The sequence below is a fragment of the Strigops habroptila genome, chromosome 2, assembly GCF_004027225.2.
Source record: "Strigops habroptila isolate Jane chromosome 2, bStrHab1.2.pri, whole genome shotgun sequence".
In the NCBI taxonomy this organism is placed as follows: Eukaryota; Metazoa; Chordata; class Aves; order Psittaciformes; family Psittacidae; genus Strigops; species Strigops habroptila.
In genome coordinates this window covers 60,712,313-60,734,387 of record NC_044278.2, presented here as the reverse complement: position 1 = coordinate 60,734,387, position 22,075 = coordinate 60,712,313, and the positions used below count along the sequence as shown (strand labels likewise).

Genomic DNA, 22,075 nt, shown 5'->3' with positions numbered 1-22,075 from the left:
CAACAGCTCCACGTCCTTCTTATGTTGAGGACACCAGAGCTGTACACAACACTCCAAGTGGAGTCTCACGAGAGCAGAGTAGAAGGGCAGGATCACCTCCTTCGACCTGCTGGTCACTCTTCTTTTGATGCAGCCCAGGATACGGCTGGCTTTCTGGGCTGCAAGCGCACACTGAAGCCAGCTCATGTTAAGTTTCTCATCAACCAACACCCCCAAGCCCTTCTCCACAGGGCTGCTCTGAATCTCTTCTCCACCCAACCTGTAGCAGTGCCTGGGATTGCCCTGACCCAGGTGTAGGACCTTGCACTTGCCTTGGTTGAACTTCATGAGGTTGGTACTGGCCCACCTCACAAGCATGTCAAGGTCCCTCTGGATGGCATCCCTTCCCTCCAGCGTATCAACCAAACCACATAACTTAGTGTCATTGGCAAACTTGCTGAGGGCGCACTCATTCCCACCATTCACGTCGCCGACAAAGATGTTGAACAAAATCGGTCCCAACACTGACCCCTGAGGGACGCCACTTGTTACTGGTCTCCAATTGGATATTGAGCCATTTACCACAACTCTTTGCATGTGGCCATCCAGCCAATTCTTTATCCACCAAGTGGTCCGTCTATCAAATTGATGTCTCTCCAATTTAGAGACAAGGATGTCATGTGGACCAGTGTCAAACTCTTTGCACAAGTCCAGGTAGATGACATCAACTGCTTTGCCCCATCCATCAGTTCTGTAGCCCCACCACAGAAGGCCACCAAATTGGTCAGGCAGGATTTCCCCTTAGTGAAGCCATGTTGGCTGTCACTAACCACCTTGTTGTTTTTCGTGTGCCTTAGCATGCTTTCCAGAAGAATTTGCTCCAGGATTTGGCCAGGCTCAGAGGTGAGACTGACTGCTCTGTAGTTCCCTGGGTCTTCCATTTTCCCCTTCTTGAAAATTGGAGTTATATTTCTCTTTCTCCAGTCAGCGGGAACTTCACCTGGCTGCCAGGATTTTTCTAATATGATGGACAGTGGCTTAGCAACTTCATTCACCAGCTCCTTCAGGACCTGCGAATGGATTTCATCAGGTCCCATGGACTTGTGCACATTCAGGTTCTTAAGATGGTCTCGAACCTGATCCTCTCCTACAGTGGGCCTAAGGTCTTCATTCTCACAGCCCCTGGATCTGCCTCCTAAGACGTGGGCGGTGTGGTCAGAGTATTTGCCAGTGAAGACTAAGGCAAAGAAGTCTCATGCATATCTCACCTCTGCTATATAGATCAGGATATAGCATATCAACTCTTAGCTCCACTCTAGAAGAGCTCACAACTCCATTGAACTGTACTGGAAGTCAGCCCTCATCTCGTTTTAGACACTCTGATATGGGCAAAAAAAGAAAATATGAACTGCTATATTTGAGCGCCATAGGTGCACTACATAAGGTCCAGGGGATGCTCAAGGCCAAACTCTGTGTAGTATGGATGCAGGGAGCATCTACCATTTGCTTCAAGGCCAAGGAAGGTTCCTGACCATGTAGAAATGTGTCAGTACTGAGTACGCAGACTTATCTGCATGCTCCTGTGTGCAGAGCCACACAGGCACACATACACACACACACAAAATTATTCTGCTTCTAAAGGTGTATGATTTGAAAGAATGACCTGCCCACTGCAGATAAATGTTAAATATTAAAGTATATACTGTGAAGACAACATAATCTTGCATCATTACCAAAATTATGTATTCTCATTTAATCCACTATATTCATATTAAAGATGGGTTTGCCTCCACTGAAAATAAACACAGGTTTCATAAAGGAAGCACACATGTGCCATTTAAGTCTAACTCTTTAGCAGGGTATAATATTCACCATAAAAATAATACAGGATATAGTAGGTCATAAAATATTAAAGTATGAGTAGCTGTTGAGCAAAATGAGTATCTATTGCAAGTAGATTAGGCCACCTTAGCTTTAGTCACTTTAAGGTGAAGCTATAGGACCAGAAAACTTTGGAGATATAAGACAGAGATGAACTGGACTTTCTCACCTTTTGTTTGTGGATAAAATAGCTTTAGAGCCAAGTAGCTAGAGAATCTAATTTTTACCTTATTTTAACTGTCATAAAAAAAGTAAGATCAATCTCATAACTTTACATAGTTTAATACATTTCTATTATTAAGATAATAAAAGCCTGACAGCTCAACTCAATTCCCCTGGTCATAAACCTTGAATCCACTTTTATGCAGAGGTTCTCATGCAGATATGCAAATTATTCATCTGAGCTAGCCAAAAAATCCTACCTAGCCAATAGGATTTGAAGATAATGAAACAATTGATTAGAAACTTTGAAACAATGTTTGGTTTAGATTTTTACCTTTCTTCTTCTACATGTTTTTGATTTTCAGTTTGTAAGTGCATAATCATCATTTGCATCCTTTTATATCTCTGCAGCATGTGGATTTGTCATGTCATGCTGGCATGCCACTGTTCCTCACTACATGATTAAGTTCTCAGATAAAATTCTTTTCCTCTATCCCTGCCTCAGGCACTGTATCTTAACCTCTCGGGATGCTCAGCAGTGGAAGGGAGACTAAATCAAAGAACCAATGAATGCTTACAGCTCTATGGGACTAACATGGAAGTGGAATAAGGGTGGAAAAAGTCAAAGCAAACATCCTTCATGACACTCTCTGCTCCACCAGGAAAAAGCAGAACTACAGTTTGGATTATGACTGAAGGCTTCGCTATATACATTGTGGTTTATGTGCAGTGAACCAAGGCTTTGATTTTCCACTCGGACAGCACTGGCTGAGGAGTGGCATAAAGACTCTTGCACAATGGCACAGTTAATGTGGGGGTCAACAACATAGTGCTACATGTAGGACAATTTATTTTGCTTCAAATCTTTTGCCAGAGATTCTGCTTGAGGTCACAAGTTGGTTTCTTAAGTGGAGTTAAACTACAGGAGAGCAACTAAGTGTGGCTCAGTTCTGAGTGCTGAAGCGTAAGTGCACAAAAACACATCCTTTACCCTGCAGAACATCCTTCCACAGATTTAACCTTTCCAGTTTTATAACTGGTAAGCAAACAAAAAAATCTTATACTTTCACCTACCACGAAAAAGCTTTATTAAATCATCCCCTGAACAGAGGCATCGTTGAGTGCCTGGTATTGATGTACACCATTTACTGTAAACGAAAGACTCGTGAGACTGCAGCACATTCTTTATGGGCGTAATGCATCCACAGGTTAATGCATCAGAACTTAAATTTCTATTAGCTTGTTATTAAAAGTTGTAACAGGCTTATTTCCTCCTTAGTTTATCTAAAGGATGAAAAATGGCAAACCCAATGAAACCCTATTTTCTGACCAGCCATTAACTTGATTTACAATGAATTTGTACAGTGCATGATTTATGCCAAAGTTGTATCACTGCTTCTTTGCAAAATACAAACAATTAACTAATGATTTACACTTATGCAAGCATAGGTAAAGAACATCATAATCTTTCCTGTTTCCCTTCCAGCATGCTCAGACCTCAAAAAATTAGTACTAACCTGGTCACACGTGCTTTAACAGTCAGTCAACACTTTTTAACTAGAAATACAGAGAACAACTCTGAGTGAACATATACCTGTCACCCATGACTTAGACATCCCTGGCAGTGTTCAAAGGCCAGGTTGGATGGAGTCTTGGGTGACATGTTTAAGTGTGTGGTGCCCCTGCCCATGGCAGGGGGGTTGGAACTAGGTGATCTTAAGTCCTTTCCAACATTCTATGATTCTATGTGTCTATACGAGACCTGACAGCAGCTGAAGTCTCTAGACACTGAAAGGTATTTTACATTGGATTGACTCACCATACCTTCACTCTCTTAAAATCTGAGACGGCAAACTTACAAACCTTGCAGCCATACACAAAGTGTTAGCTATCCCTTTTATTTCTCAGGGTTCCACATTTTTCTCCACTGTTATAGAAGACACTGACGTTTATGCCACCAGGACAGCCTTCTTCAATAAAAACTGGTATTAATGCAGTGCACAAAAGTGAAATCTTTTTACAGTTGAAAGTAGCAACCCCGCTCAAATCAATGCCGTATTTATAGTGTCTTCATGATAGCTATGTAACAAACTTTTCACCTCCTGGGCAAAACCTAATAATTACAAAAGAGTACAAGAATAAGTTAGCTCTCTAAAAATTAAGCATGCTAGTAAATCTTCCTCTGAGCTAACCAAAGCAACTTTTTATTCCAGCAGGCTTCCCATTAAAAAAAATAAACCAAAACCAACAAAACAAACAAAACAGCTAACACGAATCAGTGCTTGCTTTTGCTTGAACACAAATGTAAGGATAGAACTTTCTGAAACATGAAATGCTGACATCTGAAAATTGCTGTTTATGAAAGTGCAAACAAGTATTTGTAAGGTCCTCATGAAATGAATGCCAAAATTCTGTGTTAAAATGCTACAGATTTTGTTTCAAAAGTTATGTTATACTTGTATTTTATATTATGACCTGGCAGTAAATAACAATGACACAATTATTATATCTTTATGGCAAGGTTTAAAAAAGAAAGGCAAAGTTATTTATCATTCTTCCTCTATATGACCAGAAGTTAGGAGAGAAAGTATACATAAAGACCCAAAGGGAGGAAATAAAATTTATGAACATAAATACACAGTTAGGGTCAAGCATACTTGAAATGAAGTCAAATCCCAAAGGTATTTAACCACATTTGAAAGGGATGACCTACAGGAACCAAGGGACCAGGACTGCAACACCTTCACCTGAATTACATTTCTTAGGACTTCTTTGTTTCCATAAATGAGAAAGATTTTGAGCTTTGCTTCTAAAACAAAGCCTATGATACAAACCTGGTTTTATTTAGGGCTTTTAGAAGATAAGAGTTAATGGTACATAATTGCTTCATCAATTCTCTCAATACAAGTCATAACTTCAGTGCCATCAAAGATACAGTTTCAGAAAATCAAACTTCTCTATAACTACATATATGAAGCATATGAAAGAATGATGGAACAATTATTACTTTTCCATCCTACTCTTTGTATTATGTGAAGATAAATTCTTTTCAGTTAAAATCATTGAGCATTCTGCCCTAATGTGCTGTCTTCCTACAAACAATCATTTCCAAACGAGCTGGAGAACTTGAAACAGGAGGGATCCTTCTACTTCGTAATCCTTTCCTCACTACTTTAATGAACAATGATGCAATAATTGTATTTACAGATATTTTTTCAATGTTCCAAATAATGCAGACATAAAACAGGATTAAGGAATCATAAGTCATAAAAATCTATTTCTTTTTTCTCACGGACTTTCTTTGTGGGCACGGGAGATTTCAAAATCACCACTGTTGTTTATAGGATTTTTAAAAAATACTAGAGTCGAAATCTCATCACATAGAATTAAAAATTAGTTTCTTCAGGTTTATAATCGAGTCACAATTTCACTCTGGGGCATTAATTTTGAAGTAAGAGACAGAAGCATTTTTCCTCCACTAAATTTGGTACTTTGAAGTCTGGAAGAGGAGTAAGAGAGAGAGGACCAGGCAGCCTCTGCAGCGTAACCTTAACCATCTCCATTCCTCTACAAGGTGACAAGACTCAGAAAGGTCAGGGCATGGGAAAAAAAAAGATGATCTGGTTCTCCCCTGTGACATGTGGAAGTCAGAAATCATGTGGCACTTTTCAAAAGAAACAACAAAAGTTACTGTAAAGGGAAATAGTCAGGTAATTCCACTACCTAAACCTACATTTTGGTCACTAGTTAAACTAGCAGTTTATGAGGAATTAAGCATTAGTAGGTGCACCATGGGAGGAGGACATGGCATACTGGTAAGGCCAACTTGTGCCTCATATGGACTAGTCATAAAGTACTTCTTGAATGTTTTTTCCTTGATATTTTTGTGTAAAAAACACAAAATCAAAGTAGAACTCAGGTAACAACATGAAAGAATGTAGTAAATGTTTTTCATCTCTACTTTTTCCTCGCTGTTCTCAAGTAAAAAGAAAAACCCACACACAGTAGTACTAGCAGGTCAGGGCAGAAGTCCATATACTCCAGAATCCCACGATACAGCCCACTTTAACACAGGATCTGTTGCACTCAGCAAGTCAGATGTGTATTACACCATGTGTTTAAGTCTTCATGCTCTGCTTACAGTCCCTTTTATTGTTAACAATGTCCTAGCTACATTCCATAAAGAAAAGCCGAGCTTTGTTCAGGCACAGCTTTCAACGAAGGAAGACTGGCAATGAGATGAGCCAAGACAAGAGGCTCCACAAAATCAATCTGAAATCTTTTCCTGAAACAATGTTCTGGGACTCTTCTTGCCCCTTGGCAAGATTTCTATATGCAAGTGAGAGATAATGCAGACTGAAGACATCTCTTTTAAAAGTTCTACTAATTTTTATTAGGCTGGTTCATATGAGTTCTCTGGGCCCCACAGCAGAGGATTTTAATCGTATTGTGCCTTCTGTGCTACAGTGATCGCAATGCTAATCTCTGTAATTCCACATTTGGGAGCCCACTTTTCAAAAGTGTAAACAACTGACACCGCCTTTATAAAGAACATTTTTCCAGAGGGAATGCAATGGTAAAGTCATAGAGAAGCATCGTAAGCCAAAAACTGGGGGAAAAAAAAAGTAAATAATAATTGCACTAGGAGTAATAAACCATTCTCAATTTCCTTCCCTTGTTCTGTAGAATGTGCACAAATAAAATATATGTAAATAATATTTTGTGAGGGAGCAAACTTTACCCCTTTATACTTATAGGTATCAGACACTTTAAAGGAAAACTTAAAGAAGAAACTGAATTTCTGCATCTGCAGGAATGGAAAAACAGGTTTCATAAAAGCAGGAAACAAAATCAACAAGAGTGAATATATAGACTCGGAAGAAAAGTCTGATAATATATCTGTGTTTCTCTATGTCATAAAATCTGATGCACTACCAAATTCCCTAACAGCTCCTGAAACCACATTTTTTTCTTCAGCTTTCCATTTTGAGTATTATTTTGCTTAGCATCTCTGAAATGCTTTCACTATTCAGAGCTAATATTTCCCTCCTCTGAGTGAACTACACAAGGATGGCAGCAAAGACTATCTGCACAACCAAACTCAACCATCCACATAAAGCCATTCTGGAAAAAAACCCCATACCTTTAAAGAAAATAACTTGTGCAATTCCAAAGGGTCTTCAAGCTTGATAAATGGCAAGAGCTCTGAGATGATAGTGCAGTCATGTTCTAATACTGTTTAATGGCATTTGTTGTCAAGATTATTCATACAAGGATGCTATTGACTCGTAATTCCTTGAAAAGATGATCATTTATAAAACCTGTATTACTGAAATCCTTGTGCCTTTTACTATTACACAGATTGCAGATGACTTCATAGGATATATTAATGCTCCGAGTGACAGGATGCTACAGCATTTGACTAAATTTAGAGAAGAAAAAGAGAAAAGCAGATCTGTAATTGAGTTCCTGCAATAAGAAAATGCAGGCACTGTGCCAATTCTTGCATTAACTATCTCAAATCTACTGAGATATTTCTTCCACCACAATTAATTTACACTGCACTATTAATAATGGCATAACTCCTGCACTCTTAACCTCAGTGTGCAATACCATTAATGCTACAGTAATCTAACATAAAAACTTACATATATTTTGCAAAGTTATGAAATGCATATTTCAAAAAATTTACCAAGCAGTTGAAGCTGGTATAATCCACTTACTATGTTTGCAATGCTCCCACATTTCTTCTAATATGTAACATAGAGAGTCACAGGCAGACTTTAATCTATGAGGCCAGAATATTGCAAAATAATGATTTTTTTGCCCACACCAGAAAGTAACAGCATTAAAATAGATGCAGTAACCTCTCTTTTTTGTATTCCCCTATCTACTCTTTGTAGTTGTATGTAAGAACTACTATATTTTTATTTGCATATCGCTCATCTCTTCCTCCAGTTTGAAACATGACATACTTTAGCATTTCATAATCTATCCCATTTATTACAGAATAGTTAGAAGACTTCAGAGGGAAAAAAGTCTGTATTTCGGTGGCTGTGTTATGATACGTTCTTTAGAAATTTATACATATGCCACAGGAGATTTATGAAGTGCAAGATTTCAGGATTATCGTACTGGAGACAGTTTCTGGTACATCACAGAAAGCAGAGGACTGATGAGTTTTGTGATTGAGATTCTTTTTGCTGAAATGTAACTTATCAAGAAAATCTTTTGCAAACACCAGGAAAGCATTATAAGGTTTATGTAAAAATTTAGGTTTTAGCTATTCTAGACTTCACAAATTCTCAGGCAGCTGTTACAACCCGTAGTCACAACAACTTCAGAGGGGAAATGTGATCTAATCCTCACTGGACTTCCTCTGCATTTAACATGCATTAGTTCCCCAAAACCTCTCCTCCAACAGATTATGTGAGATGAAGTTTAGCTCTTTTTCACTTCCACCACTTACAAAATTTCTCAAACCCTCTAACCTCTACATACCAGAGGCTTCCAGATCACTCTGGAAAGCACATGGAGGATGGAGGAGAGATGATTGTGGAAAATGTTATTCCTTCTCCCATTTTTTTCCTCTGGACAGTTAATTAATCAATGAACTTAAGTCTTCCACCCAGTCTACCCGGTCTTCATGTCTAAATACAAAATGGCTATAGATTGCACATATCTTTCCTATGATACTTTGTTCCCTCAGCATTGGGCATATTGGTGAGATTACTACTACATTTGAAACAACAGTTAAAAAAGTGAATGAACACAAGTCTACATTTAGAACTAGAAGCTAAAGAACATGCCACAAAAGCTTCATCCATAAAAACATTTGCATGTGGTGTGATGGCTATTGCTAGGAAAGGCAGTGAGAGCTGAAGGAAAGAAGAGACAAAAGTTTATCTTCTGCATATTACTATAGCACATGTTCCAATATCCTGCTCTTTCTTTAAGGTGATGGCAAAGGATACTGCTGCCCAGGGACCAGATATCGTCTGCAACTTCACTTTAATGGCTTACAATCAATGGAATTTTTTTTCCATATTACTATTGCACAGCATTAACAGGATTACAAATGTGTGATTCATCAAAGGGATTTTACTGCCTCCCTCAGCACTCAACCAGGAAAAGATTTCCCATTTGGGCTTTAAGTGTTCTGAAAGTTTTGACAAATCATGTAAAACGCACAACCTTAATTCCTTATGACTAATCAAAAGTAAACTACATCCACTTTAATTCTGTATGAGAGCCTCTGTTCAGGGATTTACTGCCCTTCACCCCTCCCCCCCCCCACCTCTTTAACACCTTTAGTTAATTAATCTGAACATTTTAGAGAATTGCTTTTTAGAGATCACTTCTACACTCATTCCTTTCTTATTATTCATCATTAAATCATTTCATTACTGTCCCAAGAGTATTCAAACTTCACAATACTACACCCCCATCAAGGTCTTTTGGAACATTCATTTTGGAATATTTGCAGTGCACTTTAAACCAGCCAGAGAACTGTCATTGTAGTAGCAATAGTAGTATTTAAGGAAACTTTTAAATGTGGCCTAGAATTACAGGGAGAAGCTGATCCTTGGGATAACTCTGCAAACTGCAGTAGAACTGCATTACAGTAGAGTTAGGACTCCACAGATTAAGAAGCAGAAATTATTAAAATGTCATCATCCAAAACCAGGAAGAAATGTTTTCATGGATGCCTTGTTCATAGACAGGTAAAAGTGTGTTGGCTTCTGTATAAATGCAACCTTCACCCAGATGTGCTGGTTTTCCTAGAACACTGTATTTCCAAACCACAAAATCAGTATCTATATGGATGTTCAGCTGGTTGTTGTGACTGGATCTTCAGAAGAACAAAAAAGCTTGGTGAAGACCTCCTGCCCCTTTCCTGAGGCTTTCTGTGGCCTTTTTAGTTTCATTGTGATTTGTTGTTTTGCTCTCTATAATCAGTATTTCCAAAGCTGATAAAGGAGAAATGCAACACACACCTCAGAGCAGGTTGCACTATCGATAACACCCAGCTACTTACCTGTTTAACAGTGTAAAGGAGGCGACCATAGCAGTACATCATGACCATCACAGGGATGACCAAGCAGAATATGAAGAGACAGATGATATAGGATGTGGACTCTGCTGACTTCGAGGACCAGCATACTGAACAGCTTGTACCTGCACCTTCTACCCCATAACTGCTCCAACCAATCAGAGGGGGCACAGTCCAGACCAGGGAGTAAATCCATGAACCACCGACTGCCAGCAATGCCTTCTGGTAGTCAGCGCTGCGCTTGTTGCACAGGGTGAGAGTGCTGTAGCGTTCGTAGGACAGGACAGCCAGAGAGATCAGGGACACAATGCCTGCAATGAACCAAGCAATTTAAATGCTTACTTTCATTATTCATTATTTCATGCGGTATCCATCTTAAACCCTAAGAAATTAGATGCTTTTCTGGTTATTACGTACTTGAAGCAACAGTGAAAACTATTTCCACTATTCTCTATGCTTAAATCCTCACATGACCTGGTTGCTCTGTCCCTCATGTCAAATTTTATTTAACTTGTATTTATCTTGTATTGGAAGATTTTTGTACTTGAGACACTTCAAGGCAGGTTTTCAGATTTAGCTGGTTTAGTATTATCCAAGAGAAATCCATTTTCACATGAACTAATAAAATGTTGAAAGATTCCCTTGCTAAGAAATATTCAATTTTTAACATCCATGAGCATTTTCAAATATTGCATTGACTTTTATACAGCCAAAAAGCTTTCTATTTAAGATTGGGAATCCCAAAATGAAGGAAGCTTTTGCACTTCTGCCCCATCAGCTAAATATATCTTTAGTTCTCACCACTCACATATGGAAACAACAAACAACCCCTGGCATGACTGTGATATGGCAGGTCACAACTTTATTTACATATGCATCACATGATCAAGTTTAAAAGTAATTTAAGTTAATATTACCCCCCAGTTAATATTAAGACCAGTTACATCTTCCAATGGAAGGTCCAAAAATCTGGTTAGTAGGACGTTTCTACTCTGTCTTTCGAGGTTCGGGGTCCCGACTCTCTCTACAAATCTTCCAGCAAATCTGTTACCAGAAAAGGTGATCTTCAGGGGAATTCACAGCTGTATTCCATTTTCCCCCATTTAACTGTCAGCTTTTCCTGTAGCTCCTTCCCAGGCATAGAATGGAGGTGATAGTGCTAGGCTACCCTGTACCCAGGCAAAACACTCCACACACAGAGCACAGGAGAGTATTCTCCCCAGGCACAGCATTTTGCTTCTCTTTCCCCTACAATTCAGTGACTCTTTTCCTAGTTAGCTGGATGCAGGCGCATTCCTGCCATCCTGAAAACAATTTGCAGTTACTTTGCACAGAGCTGGGTATGGCAAAGGACCCAGGGGGAATGAAAGCACTGCTTGCTGCAATAGGATGCCTTATTTCTCAGGGGAAGAGAAGGCAAAAGGGTTTGAGGTGAAGGCAGCTTGTGATGAAAACATCTTTCTTGTTATAAGAGCCCACTAAATTTTCTGTATATTACTGGGAAGTCAGACCTAAAAAGTAGATACACTTACAGCTGTAAAATGACACAGCTCCACTAAATGCAACTGAATTATACAGTTTAAGAGTCTAACTTAAAACCTTTTTTAAAGCTAGTCTATTTTAGAGGCAGAATAGACTTTCTGATCATCCCTCATTTAGTCTGATTTCCTACATAATACAGTTTGGAAAGCCCCTTTCCATAATTCCTGCATTAAACACATATCTCAATATAGGTGGAAAAAAAAAATAGCAAGTTTTGAACTACAGGAATCATAGAATCATAGAATAGTAAGGGTTGGAAAGGACCTTAAGATCATCTAGTTCCAACCCCCCTGCCATGGGCAGGGACACCTTGCCCTAAATCATGTGGTCCAAGGCTCTGTCCAACCTGGCCTTGAACACTGCCAGGGATGGAGCATCCACAACCTCCCTGGGCAACCCATTCCAGTGCTTCACCACCCTCACTGGAATCTACCGCTCTCTTCTTGCTTCCAGCCCACACTTGTGTATCTTCACTTTCTGAGCATTGCCTCTTTCCATGCTTTTAGCTGCTCAACTAAAGAGCTTCTCATTATCAAAGGCTTTTAGCTCATGTAGGTACCTAAAGCAAAATTCCAGATTTTATATTTGAAACTTAGGCCTCAATAAGGTGATATAGATCTATTTCTGCATTTTAGATTAGACTGTCATGGACTAACAGAAAACAGTCTTGGCACAAGAAATCTCTCCCCTCCCAGCTGAGTGCTCTATGCAACCGTGTATTATTCTTGCTATACCTCTGATAGCAACAGAGGGCACAATGTCCGTATTTTGAGGAGATGCCAGGTGAGATGTACTTTCGTTGAGAATATCCTTCAGTTCTGTGGGTGCAGTGTTGCCTAGAAATCCCAAATGGGGTGTCCAAACTTCCCTAGCTCAGGGCCTTGCTTCCTGGATAGCTGCTTTAGCCATTGGGCTCTCAGGTCAAGCCTGATCTCTGCCTGCTCATCCCTGCAGCTGTGCTACTGCCCAGCAGCTTCTTGTGGTGTGTATTATCACGATTTACAGCATTTGTTTACACTTCCTCATATTTTTGCCTGTTGGCTAATAGAAGAAAGATGCTCAGCTTTTCTCACACTGGTATTTATGATGGACAGCTTTATGGAGTGGATCTGAAGAAAACTACCCATGAATGCAAGATTGCTTGCTTTGAGACAAAGAAAAAGCCTGTCTTTAACTGGCATAAGATTAACGTTTAGTTATTAAATTAGGACCATGCTGATGTCAGTCAAGAATAAATCAAATATTAGCAACTGGACAAAACCACAAAAGTTGCCTTTAAATTACAGCAAATCATTTTTCTTCTCTATACAGAAGAAGAATGGAGACTCTTAATTACACATCTTGGCAGGACCCACTTCATCTTTACTCACCTTTTATTATTGAGTTCCACTGACATAATACAAACTACATTTTTCTCTGGAGTACAATAACTGTCATATATGGAATCCCAGACCACAAAAGTTCAGGAAAAAGAAAAATAAAATCAATATTTTTCTTTTTGTCACAGTAAGACTTCAAGCTCTGTGCTCTACCTGAACTTTTTAATAGCACTGAAATGAACACCACTGCACATTGACTTCTAACGATTTCAAGACAAGAAGGGAAAAAGAAGAAAGCACTGAAGAGGTACTTCATAAGAGATAATTAAAATAATTCAACGTTCTTCATGTGGTTAAAATTTATTAACTTTTAAGAAAAATTACAATACTTTGAAAGAATTAAACCAGTACTTTGAAAGACAAAAAAGGATGAAATGAAGAGACAAAACCAAAATAAAAATTAAAAAAGTAGCTTTTTCCCCCCACAGTGAGATACATTCCATTGCTTTGGCTGCAAGTAATGAAAACACCTATTACCTAGGTGAGGAAGAACCTGGAAGAACCTGAAACAACAGAGGCCATGGCAACCCTCTCTCAATCTGCTTTGTGTGACTTTGTGCAGTGTACACAAGCTTGGGACCCTCTGTGCCCCAACACTGCAGCTCCATCCAAACAAGGGCCTTTCATCTTAACACAAAAATCTAGAGTGGACAAAACCAAAACTGAATGCCCATCAAGAAACAACCCTGTTCCAATAGGTACAGGATGATGGGTTATCAGTTCCAATGTCACCATTTGCTAAGAATACCCTTAGCTTTTAATTTTAAAGTGTGAGGTTTTGTTTTTGTTTTTTTTTAAATCTCACTCCTTTATCAGTTCAGTAGCTATATCCTGGGAAGATACCACTCTCATCTGATCAGTTATAGCAGATACACAGGCCTAATTTGCCAGACTGAAACAACATTATTTCGTAACAAAGGCAAAATCTGGTTTTGTGTTCGGTATTTAGTTTGACACTGGGTGAAAGTTAAAAACAGGGATCAGGTGTGTAACAGCTGGTGAATGAGCTGCCAGAAAAAAACCTGATTATGGCCTTGTCCTTTACATGCTTTTTAATAGCACCCAGTATGACCACCTCCATAATTTTTCCAGGTACTGAGGTTAGACTAACAGGTCTGTAGTCTTTTAGTCTTCCCTTTCACCCTTCTTGTAATCCAGTTTAGATAAAGTAGAATAAAGCTTCTCATTTTCCATTGTGCCTCCTATTTTTGTGTATCAGACTTTTGTCATATGCATTTAACTGTTGTGGCATTTGCCAGAAATCCTGCAGTTATCTGTATTCTATTTCACACCCAATCTATTGCAGTCATACGAATTAGTGAGACTCTCGGTTTCAAAATAAAAAGCAATTATTTTTAATAAATCAAAAGTATAAGTCTAAAAACTTTAGACTTATGACAGAGGAAAATATTTTAATGTAATCTCCATAGTCTTAACCAGACAATAAATTAAAAAATTATTTAAGTTATAAAAAGAAAAAACTAATTATAATTTTAAAGCTAAGCACAATGCTTTATGAAAACATTTCGTTCTTATTTTGCAGTAGCATTTATGATTGGGTCGACTGTGTATTTGAATTTGAAATGAGTAATGTTTTCTAAAATTGCAATGAAATTCAGTTCAGGAATTGAAAATCTAAATAGAATTTGCCTCCAACAAATATTCAGGGCCTTGAGCTGGTACCTAGCCAAGTAACTCCACAGGAGTCAATTGCAGTGAGAAATGTAATTTGTTCTTCCAAAATTTCATGCAAATACAGAAACAAAGCTGAGGTTCTCACTGAACAGCACTGAAAAATGACATAAAAATCCACTGCAGACTGCATTACAGAAACAAATAATTATTTAAAAATTAACCATGGAAATAAGTGACTTTGAGACAAGCTGGGTGTAAGGCAAAAGCCTTTCCTACACAGCAATTAGTTGCAGTGAATAGAGTGCAAGAAATTCAATTTCAAGTAGTAAACCAGGATAGGCATCCATTTATAGGACTATCATCCAAGACGTTACCTACTATTTACTTTCATTTAAAGATCTTCCTGGCATCATAGCACAGAGTATGCTGTGAAGGACACAGCAAATCGTTATGCTTTGTTCCCACGAATCCCAAGTAAGAGCATAATATTTCATATTAGTTTTTGCTGGTTTACACTGCATACTGATGTAGTAATTGGAAACAGGATGCAGCTTGCCAATGATCTGTAGGTTATGATAAACTGAGAATCCCAGAGATTCAGCCTACACTGGGTGTTTTGACTACTAATTTATGTGCCCTGTTAAAGCTCCTGAAGGTCATTACCCTACATCATCATTAGAGTCCTGGAGCATCATAGTTGCATGATGTAATGATATCCTGCACTGTATTCTGGTTACCAAGGATCAGGGACAATGCAAAGAAGCCAGAGGTAAGCTTAGGCACACTGAGCATGGATCAATGCAATAGCATTCCTTCTTCCACATGACATTAAAGCAAGAAAACTAAACCCAAGTGCTCACAAAAGGCCAAGATTATTTTATTGCACCCGATCCCCACCCAGGTTGATTCTACCCACTCACATTCAGTCATTCTCTCATAGCTTACATTCACTCACACTCTTACACCCACAAACCCACAAGCACAAAGGTCTGTGTTTTAGACGTCTGTCCAGGACCTCTTGTGCAACAGGGAGAACAAGGGATTCTGGCTATCAGTTTGTCAAACCTCCTGGTTACAGGTACTTCTCCAGCAACAAACAGGTTTTCAACAGGCACCACTCCTGTTGAAGCCAGGCCACTGTGCAGTGGTGAACAGTAAATATGGAGATACAGCAAGAAAGAGCTGAAAGAACATTTTCAGGAATGGAGGAAATGTGCTCTCATCTCCACTTAGAAATGTTGTGTTGGTAGATACCTAACATGGGCAGCAGGTAGGTTTCTCAGACATATTATATGTCATAACACAGCTACATTCTCTTTCCTCTAGTCCCTCAGATTTCGGCTGCTAAATCTGCTGCTCTGTTAGCTGGAAAATATGCTAAAATTCTCTGTGGTACTATGAGACAGCAATAAGATGCAAGAGGAAGAAAAGGTTTTCGTGACTAAATGCACCCCAAGCTGGGAACATTGGGGAATCCTGTGCTAAGGTATTCTGCTATTTCTTCTGGCTGCTGTCCTTCATCATGCTTGCCAAGGACTTAAACACAGAAAAATGAAGTAAGAAAAAGCTCTCTTCAAATGAAGGCTCTTACTACCTCAATTTTACAGTTTCAAGTTTAATTCCAAGTTGTGCTGCTGAATGGTATTACGTAAATATGTTATTGAGTTATACAAAACTAGTTTTATCAGTGACTCAGTGCTGTTTTCAAGGGAAATAACTTCACTGAATTTAAATGAGAGCATTCCTGTAAGTTCTCTACAGAAGTAAAAAACTCTACAAATCAAAGTGAAATATAAACAATTTAAGCAACTTAAACAACATGACCTTTCCAACATATTTGCACTTCTGTTTCCTTAGAAGCCTTTCTGAAAACATATCCTAGTATCATTCCTCATGGCCTGTGCATGCAATACAATTTGTAGGCCTAGTATGCACAAGACAGGTTTGGAAGCAGCAAGAGGGAAAAAAACAACAAGCTCTCTTTCTAATGGTAGCTTAATCTTCAAGGGAAATTTTGTCAGCTCTGGACCAAAGTACCTTACCTAACACAGCGTCGGAGACTTTATGAGAGTGCACATGGAGCAATCTGTGCTATCATCAGCTTTGTTTCTATCTTCTATGTATTAGTTACTGCTAATACTGATGAGGAAATTACTGGCTTATGCTTACCTTAAAGTCAAAGCATTTCTTCCACAAAAATACAGTCATTTCCATCACAGTGATTGCTGCCATCAGAGACTTCCTTGAAGGTGAGAAGGTTAGAATAGTACAATGATAAAAGCAGAAACTTTCAAAAGCTGACTCACTGGGCAGAAGACGGAGAGCATTTCTTTCATCTGTTGACCTGATGACTGACCTCCTACAGCATATATATTTTTGCAAAAAAATCAAACTACTGAGGCACTGCATCAGGGGAAGAAAGAACAAAACTTGGTAACTGCTTAAAAAAAAAAAAAAAAATCACAAAAAAAATTCTGGTTTTCTTATTAGCTCTAAGTCTCAAAACACACACTTAACTCCTACAGTCAAGATAGGGAAAAATCTATCTCATTTATAGTCTCCGGTGAGATTCTGCAGTTTACCATCTCCTCTTCTTGCGTGACACCAGAATTGCCACAAGTGGCTGTAAGAATGTTGATCAGCCTGCAAAGTCTGGGATAGGCAGACCAGAATGAAAGAAAGTCAGCTAAGCTAACAGAATACAGTTTTATTAGTTAAGTTGGTTAACAACTTCCACAGCCATTAGCGCTAGTGGGAAAGTAGCATGAAATGAACAAATCAGAGAAACAAGTGAGAGATTGTGAATATGGAATTTTACAAAATCATTTTTATCAAGGGTTTTGACAGATCTTTTAGTTTGGTGGGTTTTGTTTTGTTTCTTCATTTTTTTAAGATGAGAAGTACAAATGAATATTCAAAGGGATGTGAACAGGTCTGAGAGTGGCAGACATATGGGGCCTGTGGCTGCTCTTCCTTCCTTGCTCCTTCTCCCCCGAATATTATCCACTTTTTCCTTTTCCCTCACAAACAGAGATACATAGTTTATAGGCCAAAATCCAGCTGCCAATAGATTTTAGCAGAAGACCCCAAACATTTCCAGAGTTAAAAAGAAAGCCCACTGAACCTAGAAGACTTTCCAGAATAAAGATGAATAGACTCAAAGTGAGTACCGGCCTTGGTGGACAAACAGCCAATACTAGCCTGACTTGCTTGAACTTTACAGCTCAGTATCTATACTTAAGAGAATAAACAATTCATAATAAATCAGTTTATGATATAGTAAATCACAGTGTGAATACAGCAGCTCCTGATTGCTCAGTGCCAATATAAATGATACAAACTACAGAGGAGAGCATGGATGCCCCAGTAACTGACAGAAGCAGCTGAAAATGGGATGTGCTCCAAAACACTGTTGGCTGTATTTGGATATGCCTATTAAATATTTATATAATAAGCATAGAACACAGTCAAAGCAATCAAATATTCTTGCATTTGGTGACTCTTATTCAGTTGAATGCTCCCATGTGTTAGTGATCAGATCACCATTTCCTTTGGATCTTTAAGGCATTAGAAACATTTCTATTTGTTTGAAATAGAGAAAATATTTCCCACAATTATTTGTTACACATTAGTAGTTACAACCAGTTTTCAAATGCTGGCAGTCTAGGCTTTCAAAATACTGGCTACTTCAAATATCAGCAATTCACTTTGAATAGACATAAATGCAACAATAGCTATTTATCTAATGCCTGTAATTATTTGTTTCTTTTGCATAGATGACTTGTAGTCATGAGTCCGTTACAGAAGGCAACCATTCCTTTCCCTAAAGAATTCGCTTCCTGCTTAACTCTAATGAGAGTCACAGTTTAACTCTGCACTTGAAAGAAATCACTGCAAAATCACTGTTGCATTGAAGCCTGCTGGGACAAATCTGACAGCAAACATTACTGGTCCTGTTCAGTAAACCCTTCCTGCTCTTTTCTCAAGAGTAATTTCTGTTTCCTTCTTCCATTTCCTTTCTTTTTGTGTTTGGCAGTATCTTCGATACAGACAGTATGTATTACTTTTAATAGTAAAGAATTATTGGGTTTATTCTTTCTTTCCCCCCTTACTGAATTTTTAAACATGTATACATTGTACTTTCAGGGTGACCTTAATTCTTAGGTATATCTTGTGACTTAACATGCATCACTGAGTAGTACTATGCTTTTCTGCTGTTATTAATATATCTATCCATCAACCAACGAACCAACTACTCCGAGTGGTATAAATATAGCAAAGAATTCCCTTTTGCATCTCAATGATACCAGCATAGTACAAAAAAAAACCCAACCAACCCCAAATACTAATTTCGGTCTCACTTTCCATTCGTTATGCAGGATCCTTCTGCATTCTGGAAATCAGGCTAGCACTTGCAAATTCAGCCTCCTAAATCGGCAGCCTCCTAAATCGGCTGCCTCCTTATCCATGTATTTATCCAGCTGCCATAAGGAATCAGAATAAAAAATAATGTCAACACTAGATGGAGCTCCTGTACAGCAACATCTCAGGAGAAATCTCTGGGGCTTGTGTGCCTGTGGAAAACAGGGATGGATGTATAGTGCTAGCATAGCAGGAGGATGCTCTCAGGAAATCACTGCAGGAGCCCCATGTCCATACTCACACTGCCCTCCAGAATCCCCATCTCCTGCCAGGACTGCTCCTTTGCTTTCCAAACAGGCACAGATCCCTAGGACCTTCCTTCATGCTGAGCATCTGCACAGATATAACACATAGCATGTAGTCTCAGGGTTTTCCTACATATGGGAGATAGCACCAAGTAAGGTAAGAGATGAAATTACGGTGTATTATCATCTCCCAGCCAGGGAGGCAAGCTTCCACCAGAGCACACTTAGCAAACTTCTCTCCTACAAGTCTGTGCTTTTTCACTGAATGTAACTGTTCATTTTTAATAACAAAGGTGTATTTTTAGAGATTTTAAAATGATTCTACAAGCTGCTTTTTTCAGCAGTTACTATTCCTAGAGAAGGAACACACTAGAAATATTTACTCTTTGGAGTCAATTTTCTGTCATAAGGTCTAGTGGACAAACTGTTTGCTACAATAACTAGCTATTAACTGGTCAATAACTAGTCATATCTGATAATATTAATGCAGTGTAAAAATATGTAGACCAGTCTTTACATGGCCCTTGGGCCAACAGGTTCTTACGAAGTTTTACAACCCAACAACCTCACATGCTATGGAAGTGAGATGAAACAGTAGAGAAGGCTGCACCTATCTCTACCCAAGATGACTTTGCTTGCTAAAGGATGTGCAGTGAGAAGAAGTGGTATTAACCCTTCAGAAGGACCTCAGAAGAGGAGATCTTTTGCTACATCCATTAAGACATGGTTTGTAAGTGATGCAGACAGAAATCCTTTGCAGTATATTTCATCCAACAGACGAGTCTGCTCTGCAACACTGGATAGATTGGTGGAAACTGCACTAGAGAATATAGTAGTGGATGTATACGGAGGTATGACATGTTGGGACAAGCCAGCATGGCTAGCATGGGGGAAGCCAGCCTTACTAATTCATTAGAGGTCCTTGGCAGTGCCATGCAGACAGGGATGATACTTCCAATAAAGTCTACTTGGATTTCCAAACAACTTTGACTAGTCCAGGATATTAAGGCTGCCTTACAATAACAGAAATCTTCACGTGGATAAATAATTGATTAGAAGCAGGAAAGAAAGAACAGGAGAAAATAGTTTTCTCAGTGGAAACTGTGGCCAGCGAAGTCCCCTATGGATCTGTGCTAGGCCCTGGGTTATTCATCACATTAATAGATTATCTGGAAGAGATGGTAATAAGTGAAGTTTGCTGATTATACTACACTAAATAACTCCCAATCAACAAAAGCTAACTGTGAAGTATTGCAGAACAACCACATGAAACACTCACTGAGCAGATGAAATGCAATACTTATGTAAACTGCCATATGCGGAGAAAACCAGTCCTAGCTTTAAATACACAGTGATTGTTTCTGACTGACTTACTGCTCTGCAAAGAGAGTTATGATAGATAGTTTTATGCAAACCACTTCCACTCAGCAGCAATGCTCAGCAGCATTTAGAAAAGCAAACATTAGGGCACACTAGAAAAGGAAAACGGAGAAAAAAGAAAAGAAAATGTGAAAAGGTGGATGGGGGAATACAAGAACTGGGTTTTCAAATGAAATCATCAGGTTGCAACCTCAATTACAGGAGAAGGTGCTTTTCTTTGCATAGTACATAGTTAATAAGTGGAATTCCTTGATATATTAAATCACTATATATATTATATATTAATTTGGTAGGGTTCATGACAGCAAGCAGCCTGGCAGGTAAATCCAGGAAGACCCAGGCTGTTGGGACTATGTAGTAGAAAAATATCATTGGATGCTGAAGGTTACCCTAACTTTTAGTATTCTAGAAGCATTAACTGGGCAGCATATTTTTGAATGGCATATACTTAGTATGTACATACACAACCCTTTGCAAGGTGCAACTATGGTTTATTTGTTGATAAGAAGAAACAACTACAGAACAGTAAGACACCACTACCTGCTTGTATCTCCTACTACTATTTCTTTCCCAAAGGTCTGAGTGTCCCCAACCCCAGAAAAGATATTAACACTTGCAGAACTCCTACTCATTCTCATAGTCAAATTCCTTGTTAAACACTCCACTGACCAGTAGAGAAAAACTGCTATATAGAGCAAACCAGATGGTGGTATATCTACTGCTCCCATCACAAACAATATTAAGCTATGGCTTTGTATTTGCTCACAACCTGCTTTCTACCCATTAGAAAAAGCCCATTTAAATCCTGACTGGCATATTTATCTGGCAGCCTTTCATCCTACTCCTCTGATGCAGTCTTTGCCTCCCACAAGGATAATAAGCAGAAATACACTTTCAGTTTTAAGAAGCACACACAGTAAAGCAATTCTCAACATCATCATACCATGCTGCTGGACCTTGGCTCTCTTACACTGCCACAGGTTCTCTCTCTGAAGAATGAGCAGACCAAAACCAGAGCAAAATTTGGCAGTTTGGATAAATTAAGGCAAACTGTTTGGATTTGTTACAAAGACTTAAATGGAAAAGAGCTGCTTTGTGCACCATAGTCAATGCATGGAACATACACAGAGAACACACTCAAATACCACGCAGATACTCTACCCGTTCATTAAGGGGCAGAATTTTTAACTCCTCATGCCTACCATATTACTTCCTACCCTAGAACTGTGCCTAATTAACTCCTGCTGAACTGTCAGCGAGGCAGATGGCTTAGCTGCAGGGATGGCGATCAGCCTCCTGCATGGTGCTTGCTCTGCTGCCGGAGGTGGAGAGGAAGACAGCACTCCCGACCACCATGCGAGATCCCTGCCCCAGGATACTCTGCCTTGTACTGCCTG

At 38.9% G+C, this 22,075-nt stretch overlaps 1 protein-coding gene across 1 annotated transcript in view; it reads right to left on the bottom strand.

Annotated features, from left to right (window-relative positions):
* LOC115604041 (opsin-3-like) overlaps positions 1-22,075 on the bottom strand; it is an 86,821-nt gene that overhangs the window by 45,439 nt on the left and 19,307 nt on the right. Inside the window, exon 3 of the mRNA XM_030476719.1 lies at positions 10,061-10,386. Within this exon, the coding sequence (XP_030332579.1) occupies positions 10,061-10,386 (326 nt within the window). The remainder of the gene's footprint in view (positions 1-10,060; positions 10,387-22,075) is intronic.